The 21,232-nt window shown below is 40.4% G+C and overlaps 1 protein-coding gene across 11 annotated transcripts in view; it reads left to right on the top strand.

Annotated features, from left to right (window-relative positions):
• PLEKHA1 (pleckstrin homology domain containing A1) overlaps positions 1-21,232 on the top strand; it is a 2,820,639-nt gene that overhangs the window by 2,449,462 nt on the left and 349,945 nt on the right. For all 11 annotated transcript variants that reach the window (XM_044056044.1, XM_044056048.1, XM_044056047.1 and 8 more), the window contains one exon: positions 15,335-15,399. In XM_044056044.1, coding sequence (XP_043911979.1) covers positions 15,335-15,399 — 65 coding nt within the window. The remainder of the gene's footprint in view (positions 1-15,334; positions 15,400-21,232) is intronic.

Raw genomic sequence — 21,232 nt, 5'->3', positions numbered from 1 at the left:
ATCATTTCAATATTCACCAATGACATATAATTATTTACAAAATTCCAGCTAGTTGGGCTAGCAGTATCTCCTTTTGTAACACTTCTTACCCCCTTGATGACTTAAGCTAGTTTTTCAAGTGACCCTTGAGAAACGTTGCTTGAGAGGAATGAGCCTATCTGAGAATACATTACCTCATTCCCTCTCTTGAGGGTCCAGCTGCCTTGGCATTACTGACCCCAGTATGGTGCTGCACTGTCATATCATATGCCTGCAATCCTAAGCTCCACCATAGTAACATAGGATTTTGCTGGCTGGCTCCCTGTAGCCATAGATCCCCCTCAGACTCCTCCTGTCTTCTACTGCAAATACTCAGCACCAGGACCCCTTTATCATGATAAGGTTTCATCATGTTAACATAGTACAGCTTGGGCCTCTGCCTACTGCCTAGCAGTTCTACCAGGTAGTCAACATTACTGACCTTCCTTACCACTTTGAAATATCCCTCCCAAGCTGCCTGCAGCTTGTTGTGTCTTGATATGAATGAGAACCATAACCTGCTCTTACAGCATACTCCCTGGCTTGAGCATTCCTGTCATACTAGGCCTTTTTCTGTTGTTGGGCTTCTGCCAGGTTCTCTTGGGCCAAGCCCATGAGTTCCCTGAGCTTTGTCCTGAGGTTTAAGACATATGCCATAACAGACTCACCCTCCCACTCATTGCAAATCAGATCTAGAGACCCCCCCCCCTCACCCTATGCCCATACAGCAACTTAAAGGGTGAAATACCTGTGGATTCCTGGGGCACCTCTCTGTAAGCAAACAACAGATGGGGCAAATATTTGTCCCACTCCGTCTTAAACTGGTCTGCAAATGCCCATAGCATGGTCTTTAGTGTAGAGTGTCACCTGTCTAGCAGACCATTAGTCGGGGGGGGGTGGTAATGGGTGGTCTTTAGGTGCTTCACCCCACTTTGCTCCAATAGACAAGCCATCAGGTCTGACATTAAACTGGCACCTCTGTTAGTCAGTATTTCTTTTGGTAAACCTACCCTGCAGAAAATTTCTAACAAAGCATTTGCCACCTTTTCTACGTCGATGGAGGACAGACACCGCCTCAGGGTATTTGATAGCATAATCTACTACCACTAGGATGTACTTCTTCCCAGTGGAACTTGGGGTACTCAGAGACCCTGCAGCATCCATAACTACCCTCTGAAATGGCTCCTTACTCACAGGCAAAGGCATCAATGGAGCTTTCACCTTGTCTCCTGCCTTGCCTACCTTTTGGCACTGCTCATAGGTCCTGCGGTACCCTGTTACATCCCTGGAAATCCCAGGTCAATAAACGTTCTGCATAATATGTCTCTTGGTACGCTTTATGCCCATATGACCTGCAAAGGGAATGTCATGGTCTATGGCTGGAAATGCCAGAAGGTAGGCACTAAGTACTACCAACTGCTGTATTACCTCACCCTCTAGCCCTCCCTCAGGGGTCCACTCTCTGTACAGTACCCCTTTGTCCCAATGTACAGATTCCTCTTTCCCTTGAGAATCAGGCAGCTCCTGGCTACCTCCCTCAAGCCTTGTAATGTAAGGTGTGAGAGCTGAGCGTTTCAACTCCTTCTGTAACCCTTCCCAGCTCCCCTTCCACAGGAAGTCTGGTATCCTCTGACAGTGGTGCCTCACTGTCAGCCTTAGTACTACTACATGCCTCTGCCCTTGCATTCACTCTGTCCATGGGAACATCACTCCCCACCAGAAGCTGTGGCTTCCCTTCAGTCTGACTGCTACAGGGTAGCTCCCTCTCTGAAGTAACCACCTCACCAGTCCTGGCTTCAAGTGTGCAGTCTGTGTACCCCCAGGCTTCCAGATCCACATGCTTGTCTTCAAGCCTGACTGCATGTAACTGCATGCACATAAGTTACTGCATTATCAAAGTCATTCCCTTTCAGGACATCTGCAGGGATATCCTCAAGCACACCTACTTGCTTGCTTTTTCACCGTCCCAGTCAAAGTGAACCCTAGCCAAAGGTATTTGGAATGGGGTCCCGCCTAAAGCTCTGACTAGAGTAGACTGCCCAAGCAAGTAGTGCTCCTCTTTAAGCATTGCAGACTTCGCAATAGTTAGGTCAGAGGCTGTCTCTCTCTTAGCAGTGGCCTGTTTCCCTTCTACTAAGATAGGATATAACCTCTGGTGGTAGTTTGGTACTTTATCTCCAGACAACTTACTGCTGGCATTCTGTCATTCCCACTTGCTGACTCCCCCACCTTGCCTCCATGGACATCTGTTTGGTACATGGCCCCAGTGGTTACATTTAAAACATGTAACCATTGATCATGGCCATGTACCTGAACTAGTGGCTTCCCCTGTTACTGGCAGACTCTGTTGGGGTGGTTTGAGCTTCCCACCATGAGTTCCATTAGACCCATATGCAGCACTGGGTACCCCTTTCCTGTGCAGTGATATGCCCTGCTTGCTAGGTATAGGTCTCCCTTTTTCCCCAACTCATCTGCGGTGTAATTTCTTTGTCAGTCAACCAGATTCTCATATCCTAAGGCAACGTGCTAAGAGCTTGTTCCTTCACCAAAAGGTCTGCCAGCCCTTCAAAAGTGGTGACTTGATAAGCACACACCCACCTATAAAAATAAGTGCTTAGTTCAGCAATATATTCACACACACTTTCATCTGCCTTGCATCTATGCTCACAAAACTTTTTTCTGTAGGCTTCAGGTGTTAACTTTTAAAATACTTTAATAAGCATTTCTTTACTTGGTTATAGTCTACACAATCAATAGCAGACAACTTAGAAACAGCAGTTTCAGCTTTACCATGGAGTAAGGGGGTTGGGAACCGTACCTAGATTCCTTGGTCAGCATTATACTGTTTACAAACATATGAATAAAACTATCAAAACTATCACCTTCTGTAAATTGTGGAAGAAATTTATTGACCTTTATTCCTTCTGGGGTTCAGTTATACCGTTCCCCATTACCTACTTGACCCCAGCGAAGAGTCAGCATCTCCTTTTCATGTTGCCTCTGACTCTCATTTTCTTCAGCCTCCAAACTTCTCAGTCTCTCATTTTCTTGAGTCTCCAAATGCCGCAGTCTCTCTGCGGATTCTATTTCCAAACGTTTGACCTCCAGTTCATGTCTCTAACTCCAGATGGATTTTAAGTCCTATGAGGCAAAGTTGAGCTGTCCATTTTCTGAAAGTTGTACATCCCCAAGGCCAGTCTGGTTGTCTTCCTGGTTGCTGGTCTCTGATGCAGCTGTGGATAAGGCTGCAATCATTTCCCCTTTAGTCAGGTTGTTCTTCTCCCGTCCTTTGGCTTGGCAGAACTCAGCCAACTGGTTCCTTGTCAGCTTTCCATAATCCTCTGCTGACATCTTTGCTTGCTCTCCCTGACTAACTAAGCTAACAAAAAAATAAATAAAACTATTGTGATATGAAACTCTGAATGTCTACTGTGTGGCTGCTTGAGAGTACAAACACCTTCTTTAGTAACCATTGTTTATAGGCTACAGGAGTTCAGTATCCACACCACTGAATCCCAGTACATGATGTGGGGATCCCACCACTACTAGCCAAATGTGATGTGGATATCCCATCACCATTTAATATGTATGCCCCACCACTCGACCCGTTATCAAGGTACCTCAATCCTCACCACTGGCAACAGGGGGGATGTTCACTGGGAGGGATGACAAGTACACACACAGTATTTCCAGATGCAGCTGTTTGCATCAAGTGCTATTTCCCTTAAGAGCACACAAGAGACCACAGTCAGTCTAGGGCTGGTTTCTCCCACTTTCTGCAGATCCCAAATAAGACTCCCCACTGGCACAGCTATAGAGTTGAGTCCTTAGCCAGGGTTCCAATCCAAGTCCTCCAACACACACTCTGTGCAGACAGTGCTTCGTGTCCCTGCCTAAGTAGCTGACACACATACACACACACACACACACACACACACACACACACACACACACACACACACACACACACACACACACACACACTTGGAGATTTATTTTACACACACAAACACATAGGTCTATACAAGCAGTTTGATAAACACATGACATACAGTCCTAATACATTTGTAACACAAGCATCTTACATAAATCATTTTGATATACACCAATGACATATAATTATTTACAAAATTTCAGCTAGCTGGGCTGGCAGTATCTCCTTTCATCACAGTCTTTATTTAGCATACCTGGTAATCAGAATGTGAATGCTGTCTCTCCAAATCATGTCTCTACTTTCACAGTACAACTAGATGGTTTCATTTGTCACATTGGAAGCATACTGATGTTTCGCTGTTGGGGTTTACACAGAAGAGCTTCCTTTGATTTACGTCTGAGAGAACCATTTTTATTACAGAATACTGACATTTGGTTTGTCATCGGCACATGTCTGAAAAAGGTCCAAGGACAAGTTAATTTCCCAGGTTAACAAGCTAATACTGATTTATACCCTTGTAAAAAGTCATGCAGTAAAAGGGGAGTTTCCCCTGCTTTGTCAAGAGGATGCTCATTAGCAGCCTTTTCTTTCATCTTTCAGTAATTGCAGGTCATGGGATCACCAGAAACTAGGAGAATTTTCCTGTTGTCCTAACATGGAAGATTTTCCTCACTGGGCATACCTTGATGCTGTCCATTATCGAACATTTCTGCCCACAGTGAAGGCTTTGTCAAGTTCTGTCATCAGCAGCCTCGGTGTGGATGCTACGGTGTGAGGAGCATGAACCTTTCTTCACCTCTTTGAGCTTAAAGGTAGTCACATATTCAAGATCACCACCCCCCTTTACATTTTTCCACTATAAAATCAGGTGTCATTGGCTAAGTCATTGTGCCTTTGGAGACCTTCTGTTGTTGTCTTTGCTATTCCAAGGTCTGCTGGGTAGGAACCACTCCCAACTGAAGTAAGTTCATATACAACATCTTTTCTCGATTCTAAGGGCTTTATGAACCTTGCATCGGGTAGGAGCCAAGGTGGTCTTGCCAATAAAGCAACCACACTAAGGCTGCATGAAGAAATGAAGGAAGGGAAAGCCCATACTGAAGCTGAATTAAACTGCCCACCACTCAACAGGCAGTCTAATTCAGCTTCAGTATGGGCTTTCCCTTCCTTCATTTCTTCATGCAGCCTTAGTATGGTTGCTTTATTGGCAAGACCACCTTGGCTCCTACCTGATGCAAGGTTCATAATTCCACAGTGTTCCTGCTTTAGTCAATAAAGCCTGACAGTAGTGTGTAGTACATATACAGACAAGGTAAAACACACTGTCTTCATTTTGTAGAAGGGCTGATGCGGATCTGGCAGTGGTGGATAAATTGGGGCATCTCCGTGTGTCTTGACATTTTAGGAAAAATGAATGCATTTTTAGTGCCCATCTTGAGGTTGCAGAGTAAGGAAGGTTTTCTTGATTAGTATTGTACAAGGATAGGGCACCCTAGCATTTGAATGGTTTGCCATTCAGGAGAATGAGATTCTTTACACTTGTGGTCAGCATATTTTTCCAGTAACCAGTAAGATTCGTATGTGCCTTTCCTCTCTTCCTTCTGAGCTGAGTTCGGAAAAGAAAGTTCATCATCATTCTACCCTATTGAAATAGAAGGGTATAAATTTCAGCTGTACAGGGCACCATCTCAGGCCATGTCAGCATGCTCTTATCATGACAAATGGCACCAATTGTAGGTTTACATACTTCAGCAGATCCTTTTCGGTGTTCACTTTAAGGAACATTACTACAGTAGATTCAGAATATAAAGGACTTCTAAGGTGAGGCACGGGGTTCCCTCAAAGATAGAGCAGATCAGCTGGAAACTTTGATGTCAAAGGAGAGTAGTCCCAGACCATCTTCAGTCCATTCTGCCACATAAATAGAGTCACAGGTGTCATTCAAGTCTGGTGGTCACTTCCAGCTAAAACTTTGAATGAAAATGTCTTTACTTTACCACTTGCCTTTTCTTTTTGTAATATTTGAGTAGCTAATTTGTTGCTGAATTTGGTTTTGGAAAATTTTCCAGTGGCTAGTGTTGCCTCTGACAAAAAATCAGCAACTGGGATGCATATAGAAGACATTCCACCAGAGGGATCTCGGTTACAGTCCAGCCGATTTCTTAGATCTGAGCATTCTTCCTTTTCTCGAATGGAAAAATAAACCAAACTGGAAACACCGTTGTGGCTGTGATTTCTTTATTTCACATCTCATTCTGGTACCTCGGCTCCATCAGCCTTCTAAGGAATAACTTCATAAAAATCTCAGAAGCCTTTTTATATCCCCTTAATTACTGTGCTAATAAGTTCAAATACATTCAATTAAATTCCAAATTTCAACAGCTACTACCCAAACCTTAAAAGTACCATCCCAATAAATACATGAAACATACATTTTAGTATCACAAGCAAATTCATTTTACATTTTTTACATTTTATAGAGATATATATATATATATATATATATATATATATATATATATATATATGGTTCTACCTCACATAACCGAAACACCAAAACACCGACAACGCAATCACCGAAACCACATAACCGACAGGAAATTCCACATGCCCGACAACGAAATAACCGACGGTACACAAACACGAAACCTCATACACTTCACACCACAAACAACAAACAAAACACATTCCCCATCCAATAACCACATACGCAACACAAGCACACCAAAATCCCTACAAACCCACACTAAACCTCACATACACAACTACCTACAACCCTAACCCAAACCCTAACCCTAAGGTCCGTCACTACCGCACACTTACCTGGCCCGCCCCTAACCCTAACTCACTTATCCCGCCCCTAACCCAAACACAATCACTACGCACACTTACCTGACCGCTCCTAACCCTAACTCACTTAACCCACCCCTATCCCCACAGACCGTCAATATCCACACTTACCTTACTCACACCCTAACGTCCGTCACTACCAAGATACTTACACAGCCTTTCCCCATGTCGGCATCCTCAAGGCCGGTGCTTTCATCCGTGGTCGGTCTTCTCCACTGTCGATCTTCTGGGTCCCGTCGTGTCGGTCTTCTCAGCTTTCGATCTTCTGGTGCTCTCGGTTTCGTGGTCGATGTTCCGCGTGTCGTTGAAGTGAGGTAGAACCATATATATATATATATATATATATATATATATATATATATATATATATATATATATGTGAAATAATGATTCCTATGATAAACCTTAATAAATATTAATTTTTATATGTATTATTGTTACATTTATTGCATTTCATCAACAGATACTCTAATAAATATTTTCTCATATAATTTCATACTCATAACCTTATTTTCCTATACATTCAACTATGTTTCCATAATTTTCTAACCTCCTTTCAAATGATGTACACAATACAGTATTAATAAATTCATTAAATAAACAGACATGGATTCTACACATCCCAATTAATTTCTAAGTTTAACCCCCTTGGGTATAAAGTGCCTACATTCATTATGATTTTTGTTTCTAACTTTACCAAATTTCCGTTTAAATTCATCTCCTCCCATATTTTTGCCCCCAAAATGTTGTGCCAGTATACTAAAGAAAAAACTATCAGTGTTTCCCCTATGAGCTGTGCAAAACTCCTCAGCCACTGGACTCTCCATTCTTCTATTTCTTATATCACCTAGATGTTCTAAAATTCTCAGTTTCACCTTTCTTTTGGTTTGCCCCACATACCATTTCCTAGGTGTACATCCACATCCAATAATGTAGTCTACACCATAGGAGTCGCACTTAAATTCATCTTTGATCCAAAACCTCTTCCCATTTATTCTCCAACCATCCACATTTTTAATTTTACTGCATATTTTGCATGCTCCACAAGGGAAAACACCTTTCTTACTTCGCCTTGTATCTTCATTCCTTGATTTCAACAATTCTTTTAAATTTCTAAAGCGGCCATAAGAGAAACGTACGTTCTCTGGAAATATATTTCCCGTTGTTTCGTCCATACTTATAAATGGCCACAAATTGTCCACAAGTTTCTTCATAGGTAGGTACTAGGCTATTGGCCCAAGGGCCTGTGTAAGCCTAGCCAACAAGGTTTCCTGGCTTACGCCACCCAAGAAAGTTATTTTCCTGTGCCACTGTTGAGCAGAGACACAGAAGTGATCCGCAGGGTGTATTTCCTATTTCCCATCCACTCATCAAGAGTTTTCATGAAGAGTGCTAATGAAGAACTTTGTTTGACATAGATGAGTAGCCTGTTCCAGAGTATGGGAAGTCTCTGGGACAGGAATCTATCCCTCCAGCATGTTCTGTTTTTTTGTGGTGACAAGGGTTAGGTCCCTAGAGCGTGTAGCTCGGAGGGGTTGGGATTTGTTTAGGTGTAGCATGTCCAACAGCTCTGAGTTTGATATAGCTTTATATGTTAGGCAGAGATCACCTCGTAGTAGGTGATATGCTACAGAATAAAGCTGGAGTTTTTTGAGACGGTCAGTGTAGGGCATTTGTTTGAGGCCAGTAATCCTCTTTGTGAGGTACTTCTGCGGCCTTTCCAGCTGCTGCAGATGTCTTGTGAGGTGAATTCCAAAAGGGGCGTTGTACTCTATAATGGGTCTAATGAGTGTCGAGTAGAGGGGAACGATGACCACTTTTTTCTGGGATGAGAACCCTTTTATGATGAGGTGTGCCACATAGAAGGACTTCCTGACTGCTGTGGCGATGTGACTATCAAAGGAGAGACTACTGTCCACCTGGGTCCCAAGGTCTCTTACCACACATTCGGTGTTAAGTAGATTGCTGCCTATGTGGTAGTTCATGGGTACAGAGTTTTTACCAAAGGGGATGACACTGCACTTTTTGGCATTGAGCTTGAGGCCATGGCCATTCAATTTTTCCATCAGGGGAGAAAATTTTGTCACACAAAATATTGGATCTACTTCCACTGTCCTTTCCTTGTTTTTTCCTAAATTTTTATGAAACCTTTTGGGAAAGCTAATCCTCTCTCTCCTATTTATGTTTCCCCTTAATTTATTCAAAGCTGCCTGTATGTCATTCTCTCCATACCCCCTCTTAAGCAATGTGTTCTTCACCAAAATATATTCTTTTTCCAACACCTTCTCATCAGAGGTGTTTGTTAGAGTTCTCTTGAACTCTCCATAAGGTAACGACCTTATTAGGTGTAAGGGATGTGCACTACTTTCCTCCAAAAAATTCTCTGCTGCAGTTACCTTATGAAAAGGTCTGTACTGCAGATTTCCCTCAACATCCACATAAACCTCAGCATCCAAGAATTGCATGCTTTTCCTGTTCACTCTGTATGTGAACTCCAACCCAAATGCATTCTGGTTTAGTGTGTCCATGAAACCCGCAAACTCGCATGGTTCCCCCTTACATACAAAAATCAGATCATCTATAAAGTGCTTAAACATAACTATTCTGTTCTTCATAAATTGTGTTGGATAAATATACAGATTTTCAAAATATGACATGAAAAGTATCTCATATGAGGGAGCAAATGCTGCCCCTATCGCTGTCCCTTCCACCTGCAAATGTACTTCTCCTTCAAATACAAAATAGTTACGCATTAAAGCATATTCCAAAAGTTGACAAATATAAGAGGTTCTGGGTCCCTCTCCCATCATTTTTGTGACCGCTTCCAAACCTTTTTCGATTCTGATGTTAGTATACAAAGATTTTATATCTACACATGCAAAGTAATCAGATTTCCATTGTATATGGTTCATACACTCTAATACATGTGAAGTGTTCTTAATATATGATTGGATTTTTGGGAGGTACACTTTTAACTGAGAATCCAAAAAGATGCCTAGGTTTTGCAAATAAGCCCCTACCCCCGAAACTGTTGGTCTTCCTGGGGGTTTCATCAAAGACTTGTGAAGTTTGGGAATTAAAAACAACCTGGCATCCTTTGGATTCTTCAAATACAATTTTTTTTAACATCCCTACAATCAAAAAATCCAAGTATTTCACCTCTCTCAAGTAGTTCCACCAAGCCGTTATTGAATTCCTTCACTGGGTTGGAGGGTAGTTTATTATAAGCCTTCTTATCAGACAACAGTTCCAAAAACATGTCATCATACTCTTTTTATATATATTTAGAATGGCCCAATTCCCTTCCTTATCTGCTTGCATGAAAACATACGTGTGAGCAACACTACGTAACTGTTTGAGTATTGACCATTGTTTCTTACTCAAATTACAAATTTTGGAGTTTTTTGCACACTGACCATACATTTCTTCAATTTGTTTACACAATGCATTCTGAAATGTAAATATAGCATTAGAAATTTTCGGTGGCGCAAATGAACTATAGACAGGCACCTTTGGTACTTCTAATCTCCCATAGCCAGTAGAAAACAGGTATTTTGGGAAACACACACATTGACATCATTATCTACATCATCTATGTCAATAAATGGATTATCATAGATAGATAGGTTGAGCAGTGAATTATCCATGTCATCTTCTGGCACATATAGTTCATTCTCTTTTACAGGCAGTTGTTTTTTAGAACTAAAAAATACCCTCAAATTTAACTTCCTACAAAAACGCTTGGCTTCACCCAAAAGATCCACCAGCGAAGGAATACAAGTAGGAACAAACTTTGTGCCCTTTAATAACACACTTTTTTGCTGTCTCCGTCAATATGAAATTAGATAAATTTATAATATTTAGTGCACCCTCTCTTCTAAAATTTTCATTGTCACCACATACATCATTTTCATCAATCACTAACTGTGTTACATTTTTATTAACATACGAGGCATCTTCATTAAGCAACGAAAACATATTTATATACAGATAGATAGATATACAGGCAGCTTTAAGTAAATTAAGGGGAAACACAAATAGGAGCGATATGATTAACTTTCCCAAAAGGTTACATAAAAAATTAGGAAAAAACAAAGAAAGGACAGTGGAAGTAGATCCAATATTTTTTGTGACAAAATGTTCTGCCCTGACGGAAAAATTGAAGAAACTTGTGGACAATTTGTGGCCAGTTATTAGTAGAGATGAAACAGTGGGAAATATATTCCCAGAGAAAGTAAGTTTCTTTTATGGCCGCTTTAGAAATTTAAAAGAATTGTTGAAATCAAGGAATGAAGATACAAGGCGAGGTAGGAAAGGTGTTTTCCCTTGTGGAGCATGCAAAATATGCAGTACAATTAAAAATGTGGATGGTTGGAGAATAAATGGGAAGAGGTTTTGGATCAAAGATGAATTTAAGTCCGACTCCTGTGGTGTAGTCTACATTATTGGATGTGGATGTACATCTAGGAAATGGCATGTGGGGCAAACCAAAAGAAAGGTGAATTTGAGAATTTTAGAACATCTAGGTGATATAAAAAATAGAAGAATGGAGAGTCCAGTGGCTGAGCATTTTTGCACGGCTCATAGAGTAAACACTGATAGTTTTTTCTTTAGTATATTGGCACAACCTTTTGGGAGCAAAAATATAGGAGGAGATGAATTTAAACGGAAATTTGGTAACGTTAGAAGCAAAAATCATAATGAATTTAGGCACTTTATACATAAGGGGGTTAAACTTAGAAATTAATTGGGATGTGTAGAATCCATGTCTGTTTATTTAATTTATTAATACAGTATTGTGTACGTCATTTGAAAGGAGGTTAGAAAATTATGGAAATATAGTTAAATGTATAGGAAAATATTGTCAACAGACCAAATGCCACGAACATAAGATATGGAAAGCACGAAGAGTAAAAGCGGAAATCGTTCTTATAAAGCTGCCCAATTATGTATCAACGAATCAATAAAAAGAGCCTGTAATCGGCCCACAGCGCCGCAAACGTCATTCAATTCATCATCTTATAACAGGTTACAAAACATAATACATGGACATAAAATACAACAAGATAGAAATAAAAAACAATCAAAAACATATACTTCAAACTTCGAAACCCAAAATGAACAAACCACCATTGACAATGAACAAAACAAAAAGTTCGAGCTCCGTGAACCTAACCTGGAGACCTTCAACGAACCACCCACGATCCACTGAACACCCTGTACTTGACCATTCCAGTCTCTCCTGCTGCTAATTGTTCACATGATCATACCGAACCCTTGATACATTGTCTGATCGATTGGTCGAATACAGGCTGCCTCATCATGCCCATGACCAGCGAGCCTGTCTGTCACACAGTGGTGCTGATGTACAGTGCCCCACATAAGGATTCAGCTGACCATAAGAAAAGATGATCCAGCATGTTGGAATATACAATCCATAGATTCAACACAAGAGCCCAGAATGGCAGTGGCATCAGCGATTGACCAAATCAAGATATCAACAGCCTCTTGGAGGAGATCTTGCCAGACGATAGGATGTTATTTGTTCACGTTTCATTGACGATGCCCATCACAGTGCCTGACATAACAACAGAACGAAAAGTATAAATAACAACAGAACCGAAAAGAGGGACCCTAGACATCAACATTCAGGTCTTTTCCTTCAAATGTTAATGTTTCATTTATATTTATTATACTGCAGAGACACTGTTATGTCAAATTAAGCACTGGCATGTTGGCATGGTTAGACCCTATCATTAAGGGAATTACTGGGATATAATGGGAGACCTTTATCAGAATATCGTAATAAAAGAAATAATAGAATGTGCTCCCAGAGCAAATTCCATTGGTACACCCACCCATCACATACTATAATCCTACATCCCAAAATAACAACTTTTGTTCTTACATTCAGTCTGACCTTGTGTTTGTTTACCCTTATGCAATGGCACATACAACATCCGGATCAATGTGTGAAGCATGTGTGTCAAGGATGTGTATTATTGTTATGCGTATTATATAAAAGGGTCTATCCTGTAGACGTAAGCAAGACCTGAAGGGATATAGAGATATAGACAGAGGATACATAAAACGATATCATCATCATGCATTATGCATTTACACAAGACACACTCATGAGGGTGGTATACATCATCAGTTCAAAAGTTACAACTTAGAACAGATTTCTACACACATACAGAGAGGGAGATATTGAAAATAGAACAGAAGTTCGGGAGATCATCAATCATTAAATTCAGATTTGATGTACCACCAGGAGGACTCAATGGTAAAGTTCCCATACGTCCACTTTTGAAGTCCAGGAGGTTAGGACATCAGAGATGTTAGTTTAGCATTTGTACTTGTTTTTATTTCTATTTTTACCATCAACACAGTGGTATTATGAACAACATGTTTTTAAAGTTTATATTAGACTATATGTATTTTTATGACCATTTTTAATTGAATTTTCAATACAGGCTTTGTTTTGTTTTAAGGAATGCCTGGTTTTTTTTGCTTTTTGTATTTTTAAATCACCTGTTAGAGGCTTTATTTTGTAATATGGTCTGAAGAAGCTACGCTTATGTAAAAAGCGCTTACCTTTTTATGTCATAATAAACCTGATTTTTGAAGTATTTTGACATCTTTTCTTCATTGGATAACTATTCATTGGCATTTGGAACGTTATATGAACTTTTGGAACTATTAGTACCCTTCATTGCTTTGCTCAGCGGCTATTTTTTCATTTTATTCTGTTTTTGCTGCCTACCGTTGAGCATTAACTCCATCAGGCTTTTTTCTATTGGATATAGGAAAATAAGGTTATGAGTAGGAAATTATATGAGAAAATATTTAATAGAGTATTTGTTGATGAAATGCAATAAATGTAAGAATAATACATATAAAAATTAATAGTTATTAAGGTTCATCATAGATAGGAATCATTTTATAGATATATATATATATATATATATATATATATATATATATATATATATGAAAAATGTAAAAAGAATTTGCTTGTGATACTAAAAATGTATGTTTCATGTATTTATTGGGATGGCACCTTTAAGGTTTTGGTAGTAGCTGTTGAAATTTGGAATTTAATTGAATGTATTTGAACTTATTAGCACAGTAATTAAGGGGATATAAAAAGGCTGCTGAGATTTTATGAAGTTATTCCTTAGAAGGCTGATGGAGCCGAGGAACCAGAATGCAATGTGAAATAAAGAAATCATAGCCACAGCAGTGTTTCCAGTTTGTTTTTTTTTTCCATTTGAGGAGAATTCCTGTGTTTCTGTGTTCCCTTTGGGGGACTGTTGGTGTTTTTTTCATTCTTCCTTTCCCCCCAGGGTAGGATTGATGCCACCTTCACTTGGACATTGACACATCCTTGAATAAAGGGAGCATCCCATCAGTGCTATCTTTGAGTTGTTTTTGTTTTTTTTTCCTTTTTTTTTTTTTTTTTTGACACACAGTATGTGCATCTTTTGCAGAATAAAGAGCATATATTGATTTAGCATCTGACTAGGCTTGTTGACTCAGACAGCAGATAAGTACCCTGCTGAGGTCAAATTTCTTTATTATATTCTGGTATCGTATTGTTCGCTTTTGTGATATCTTGTTGATAAAACCAACATACAATTTTCTGTATGACATGTCCACCACAGAGAAGCTAAGCAGGTGTGCTTGTAGCAGATTTCTTATAGGGACTTCCCTGACTGGTGTTTGAATTGGTTAAAGCCAGACCATTTTCCTAACTGCAAAGTTATTTTAAGAGTTTAGTTGTAAGACATTTTTGCGAATGAAACTAACACTTCAGTCACACCTGGAAAAACAGACTTCCTGTCCTCATGAAGCTTTCCACTATGTCGGAGAGTCAGTGTAGAAGTAGATGGGGTAAACTCTGAAGCAGGTTGGTTCACAAGTCTCCCCAAGTTTGTGGACTTCTTGTCCACAGAGATGCTTTTACAGCCCCCAACCCCAATGTCTGCTAGCACTAAGTTCTACTTCAAAACCTTATGGTATTCTGAAACCTTTTAATTAACATGCTTTTCTAATTGATTTAAAGTCACATGACTTTTTAAAATGTGGTACAACTGTAATTAAAGCCTCTTTGGTTATTTATTCAGTGGTTCTGAAGAAGTCTCAACTAATAAGGGATGAAAGAGCTGGACCATATTGTTTTATTTCTTGTAGTGAATTAAACCATTTTTTTCTATCACAGACTTTTGTTTTACCTGGAATGGGAACTTACTGTTGGGCTTAAATCAAATGTATTTTTTTTAAAAAACTCTCTGCTCAATGCACAAAATGTGAGCATTCTGGATTGTTTACTTGTCTTTGGTTGAGCTATACGGTTCACACTGTGTTTTTTATGTCAGAATCTGAAAAAAATGTGCCATTTATGAGAATGTTTTACTTATGGGCGATTAAAAAATAGTGGTGTGATGGGTGTAAAAATTGCATCGGTTTTAGTTTCAGCAAATAGAAAAGTAAATATTGTTTTAATTTTATTGCTTTTCTGTTGTGTAGGAGAAAGAGCCACTCCGGATCATACCACTCAAGGAGATTCAGAAAGTTCAAGAATGCAAGCAGAGGTAAGACTGGAATCTAAAACTTGTTACAGGCTTGTGTGTCTTATGTTAGAAAGTGGCTAATTTGAAAGATTCACTATATTGTTAAGCAGAGAAGAATGCCTTCCCTGAGTGTATAATACAGTTTGTTAATGTTATTGGGTATGATTTTTTTGGAGATGCAGTAGAGAGGTTGTGGACTACCTGTACAGATTTGTCATCCACTCTTTAAATTACCTTGTGGTGGAGTATAAAAAGTGCTGCATGAATACACTGATACTTTGCCTCAGATTAGCATGTTGGAAAGGATAGCCTACAGCACTTTAATATGTTGTACTTTCAGATGTGAAATATGTAGTTCTGTTGTCTAGATGTTCATCATTCCCACTACTGCAGTGGTCTTAAGGATACATGGTTTGTGTCTTGCCCAATGCACAACTAGCCACCTTTCAAATACTCTAGTTTCCTCCCATACCTTCACTCTGACTGCTGATTGAGAAGCCCTGTGGAAGGAAAATTGGCAGCCAAAACGAAGAATCTTCAGTACTTTCTTGCTGCCATGTGAAGAAACTGCTCAGAGGCTTCACAGTAACAGCAGCCAGACTTCAGCTTCATTTCTGGCAGATATGTACCCAGTGGGAACACTTCCACACAGAATATTTCCCTTTAAAAAAATGGTTATTTATTTTACTTGGGCATTTTAGCAGTGTTGCCCCTTTAAGAAACCCCGGTATCTTTCTGATATCAAGAATTTCCTGTTAGGAACCACTGTTTTCAGCTTTGGCTTTTTTAAGGGCTATTTTAATGAGAGTGCTTGTCTAAACCTTGTTTATTTTATGTAAAAGTTTAGTGTTATGAAATGTTTTATTTTATTAGGTGCTACAAAGAGGTATGTTAATACGTGTGTTTACTGTCTGACAGCTTACCTGCCGTTTTTTTCTCAGACTGAATTTTTATGAGAAGGAGTTTGTAACAGGAAGTTAGTGTGCTGCTAATGTATCCCTGTGGTTAGGGGACTGTGTATGTGAGTGTAAGTGTTCTGCTTGTGAAAACTATTTGGCAACTTACCTTCCGACTGCCTTGTTCTGGTGAAGCTTACTACAGTTGGTCTGCCTTCCGCTGTACGTAGAAAGAAAGACAACTTACCAAAACAGCCTTTGCCGACTCTGCAGACTCAAGTCTATGCCTTAGCCTGTGGTGGCTGACTCTGCAGTAGCCATTAGTCTTTCCTTAGATCACTCACTTAACTCTCCGGCTTCCACTGGTGTAGCCTTACAGCCAGCTTGAACTGGGGGGGGGGGGGGGGGTCAGCCACATCCTCTTCTGCTGTTCCATTGTCCAAACTAATCATGGGAGAGCCATCTCTTCTAGGTCAAGGAGACACACTGGGAGATGCTACCAGGTAAAGACATCTCTTCATGGGGCAGAAGTACCTTCTTCGAGTCAGCTATCGGTGGATCGATGGTACCTGTGTACAAAAAACAAAAACATAAACATTGCTTTTCTGAAGACATGATATCTATTAGAAAAAAATGATTTTTTTACCTTACCTAAGAAGTTGTTTACAGGCTGTTAATCCTCGGGCTCAGAATACTTTACCTGTAAAAGGGTCAGCAAAAATGTTCCTGAGGAAAACATGTTAGAAGATTCTCATGCAGATACACAAGCCCAGTTCTTTGATTCAGAGGAAACTTGGTCCTCAAAACCTCCTTTGGAGGGATTTTTCTTTTCTCAGACCATATCCAGGAGGATTGAGTTGTTTTTATGAGAATAAATGGATGTTCCCTGTGAATCGAGGAGATGATATGATATGGCACAGGTAGATATGGTTCATTCTACTCCCATTCCTCCATTAGTGCCTGTCTTGGAGGATATATTTAATGCTGCCTGTAATAACCTTCATTCTCAACCTTCCATTCTCAAAAAGCAGATAGGCTTTATGATGTTTCTCAAACTAACAAGCATTTGTTTTCCAACCTCTGGTCTGAGCCTATAGCCATAGCCATATCTTCACCAACTGATAACTGGCTGTTGGTGTCCTGTAATCATTATCCTGCAGACAAGGAAGAGAAGGTATTGGATAGATTTAGTAAGAGAATATCTTCTTCCTCCACTTTGGCATATAGAAATCTTAACTATCAAACTTGTACGTGGAAGTTTGGGCTTTTATGTACAGACAGTTTGAGCGAACTGTCTTATCACACTTCCCCTTTAAGGTAGTACCTATTTGAATTCTATTGTTTCTAACATTTGTCACTTATCTAAACATGCCTGAAGGGTCATGTATGATTTTGCAGACACTATGTTTAGGGCTACTGCTACAATGTTGAGGAGATATACCTGGGAACATAATCCAGTGCTTTCTGTTGAGGTGAAGTCTGAAATTTTAAATTCAGTTTTAGATGAGGCTTTATTTGTCCCATCTGCTATTCAGGTCCTCAAATAAGATGAGAGCTGGAAAAGTTTCCAAGATTCTTCATCACAAACACACACACACACACACACACACACACACACACACACACACACACACACACACACACACACACACACACACACACACACACACACACACACACACACACACACACACACACACACACACACACACACACACACACACACACACACACACACAATTAGAACTCTCCCAGATCCTCTTTCACAGCTAAGAAACAAAACAAACAATCCCAACCTTCTCCAGCTAAATAGGGAACCAAAAAGAGATAGCAGGAGGAGAACAGCGAGAAACAAGTATCCTTTTCTATTAAGGACAATCTACCACTTTAGAATGACTATACCATCATTCTTTCTCCCATCTCTTCTACTCCAATCCCTCAAAATCTATCCCAGAAACTCTCTGTACATTTCCCTTAGGCAGCAGATTGTTTCAGACTTTTTGAGTTCTAAAAGTGGTTCAGGAGGGATCCAGTTGGCACTGAATACAAATACCCTGTTTCAGGAGAATTCCTCCCCACCCTCGAACTATGCAGAATGTTTCCTCAGGTTCTTCAGCACCTACTTGCCCTACAAGTCATAGAACCAGTGCTATTAAATCAAAGGAGAAAAGATTACTATTCTAGAATGTTTCTGGTACCTAAGAAAAGGTTTTCTTGGAGACCAGTTCTTGATATTTCCTTTCTAAATCCTTATGTGAAAGTTCCAAAATTCAAGATGTTTGACACTTCAAAATCTATTACCTCTCATTTCCCAGGGAACATTATGGTAAAATAAGATCTAAAAGATGCATGCCATCACATTCCCTTAGCCAAAGACTTCAGGAAATCTCAAATTTTCTGTACCTGGGTCACATTATCAGTTCTGTCTCTCTTTGCGTTACGTACAGATGTAAGGGTGTTTACAGAGTGTCGTTCTCCTGTCATAGCTCATTGAAGACTGAGAAGCATTCACTTACTTCCTTATTTAGATGACTTGTGTATTTTACAGTCTTTTCCCAGATATCAAGAGTCCTTAGCAAGGGTTTCTTTGGTGGTTGCTCCAGTAATGTAGAGGGACAGAGCCCCAGCTATGACCCAGGCAACCCAAGTTCAATAAGTTGCTTGGGCACTTAGAGTTGGCAAGGAGGATGGCACTTTCTGATCCTGGAAGGGAGTGTGCGTGCTGACATCTCTCTCTAGTGGAGTTCTTGCAAAGGCTGCAACTTAGAGAAGAACAGATATCAGGCTTAAAGGGTGAGATAAATGGGGACGTATTATGCCATCTAAGGATCAGTACCGCCCCTTAGGGTAGGGGGTGCACACCATAGTTTACTTATGATCAGCCAGCCATAGCTTTGTGCTTGGCATGTAGAGAGGAGATATAGGCTATGTAAAAAAAAACACTTCATGGATGACTGCAACTCTCTTGACAACTGGCCCACACCTCCACTGAGGGAAAAGAAAAAGAATCCCCAAGTGGAACCCTCAGGTGGAAAAGTTAAAAAAAAAAATTTGGACCAGTCTGATTTCTGAGGACCATCGTATAGACATTGGTGTAGAAGAAGGTTGTCCTTCTGCAACACCTTCAGCTCTTTCTAGCCGTACAGTCTGATGTGCTTCTGTCAGTCAGCCTGTTTTTCCAGAGTTTCTTCTCTCCTCCTGTCAGATAAGTACTCTGTTAGGGATTTTCATCCTCTAAATTTATGTTTAAAAAGTTAACAGTTGCAAGCGGAACTACTTGGCACTCTCTCTAACCATAGCCTGAGAACTGGCTTTGTCCCGGCAAAGTGGAGAACAGCCAACAACCCTTGCACAAAGGGTGTCCATCAACTGACCCTGGGATCTATCGCCCAATAAGCCTATCCAGCCTCTTCTGCAAGACCATGAAAAGAATCATCATGGACCTTATTCATAAGGACATAGGCAACCTTCAAACCCTTGACCTCAGCCAGTTTGGTTTCGTCAAGGGTAGATCTTGCTTATTAAACCTAGTGGACTTATTTGAGAATGTCACCAAAGCCCTGGATATGAGCAGAACAGTACATACCGCCTGTCTTGATTTACCCAAGGTCTTCGACACAGTCCTTCATTCAGGTATCATAGAAGAACTCTTCCGGCTGGGGATTAACCCATACATTACTTGATGGGTTGCATATTGGCTCACTGACCGAATGCACACTGTTAAAAGTTGGGGAGTTCATCTCCACCAGTATTACTAGTGGGGTACCACAAGAATCTGTGCTGGGCCCTCTACTGTTTGGAATCTATTTCTCTGAAGTCCAGGCCAAGGTAGATGGCCGGTGGCTTACCAAGTTTACAGATGACTGTAAACTGGGCTCAGTCATAGAGTCCCACAACAATATTAACATATTACAGAAAGGGCTGATACAGAGAAATGATTGGTGCCAAACTCACGCACTAAAACTTAAGGCAAAAAATGCCTTATCATCCCCTTTGGCAAAGTAGTAACCCCTGCTAATTATGGTATAAGTAGCATCCCTGTAAGCTCAAATTCAGTGGTGCGCAACTTCGAAAAGCATTCTACATTGCACATCTCATAAATAAGGGCATCACATCCAAGACCAGGGAGGTTGTAGCTCCGCTATACTCTACCCTTATTAGACCACTAATGTGAGTACAGTGCTCCCATCTGTATGTACTTCCCCAGGCACCTGCAGCAACTGGAGAGACCACAGAGGTTTCTAACCAAGAGAATCCAAGGCCGCCAAAACATGACATACATGGAAAGACTGAAAGCCCAGTCACTGTACTCTGTATCATACAGGCTGCTGAGAGGCGACCTGTTCCTGGCCTACATAGCAGTCTTGGACCCTACCCTAATGGAAATGCAGCACATCTGCAAATCAAATGAGACAAGTATAACTTAATCCAGGGATCTCAACCTAGCCTGTGACATTAACAGAACATGCTGGAGAGACTGATATATTTCCCAGTGATTGCCTGTCTTCTGGAATAAGCTCCCACTCCATGTGAAGTACAGCTTCTCAATGACCTTATTCAAGCTCAACCTTGACAACTGGATTGGGTGACCATAAATTCACCCTGGAGGTGGCACCTATGGAATTGCTCTGCTAACAATGGCCATCTAACTATGGTCAGTAAGGGTACTCAGGTTATTACACTGCTAGGCTTGTAAAGGCCCTAAGGCCATTAGCCTAGTAATCTCCTATGAACCTATGAAATTTGGGAAGCAAATCCCACATAAAGATTTTCATATGTCCATGTTTTTTCGCTTGGGGCCTCAGCACAACATCTCTAATTGTCCTGATTGTGCTAAATTCCAAGCAAAGACCCTGAAATTCAGGGCTGTCCTGGTGCCTCATACGGCCTCCTCAGTTTCAGTTCCCTCCACATCTTTGCAATCCTCAGCTTCTGCCAGCGTTATTTCAAAATTACGT

The sequence above is a fragment of the Protopterus annectens genome, chromosome 14.part0, assembly GCF_019279795.1.
Source record: "Protopterus annectens isolate FY-2018-M chromosome 14.part0, PAN1.0, whole genome shotgun sequence".
Taxonomy (NCBI): Eukaryota; Metazoa; Chordata; order Ceratodontiformes; family Protopteridae; genus Protopterus; species Protopterus annectens.
Note: the sequence above shows the minus strand (reverse complement) of the source record. Positions and strands in the feature narration are given on the sequence as shown.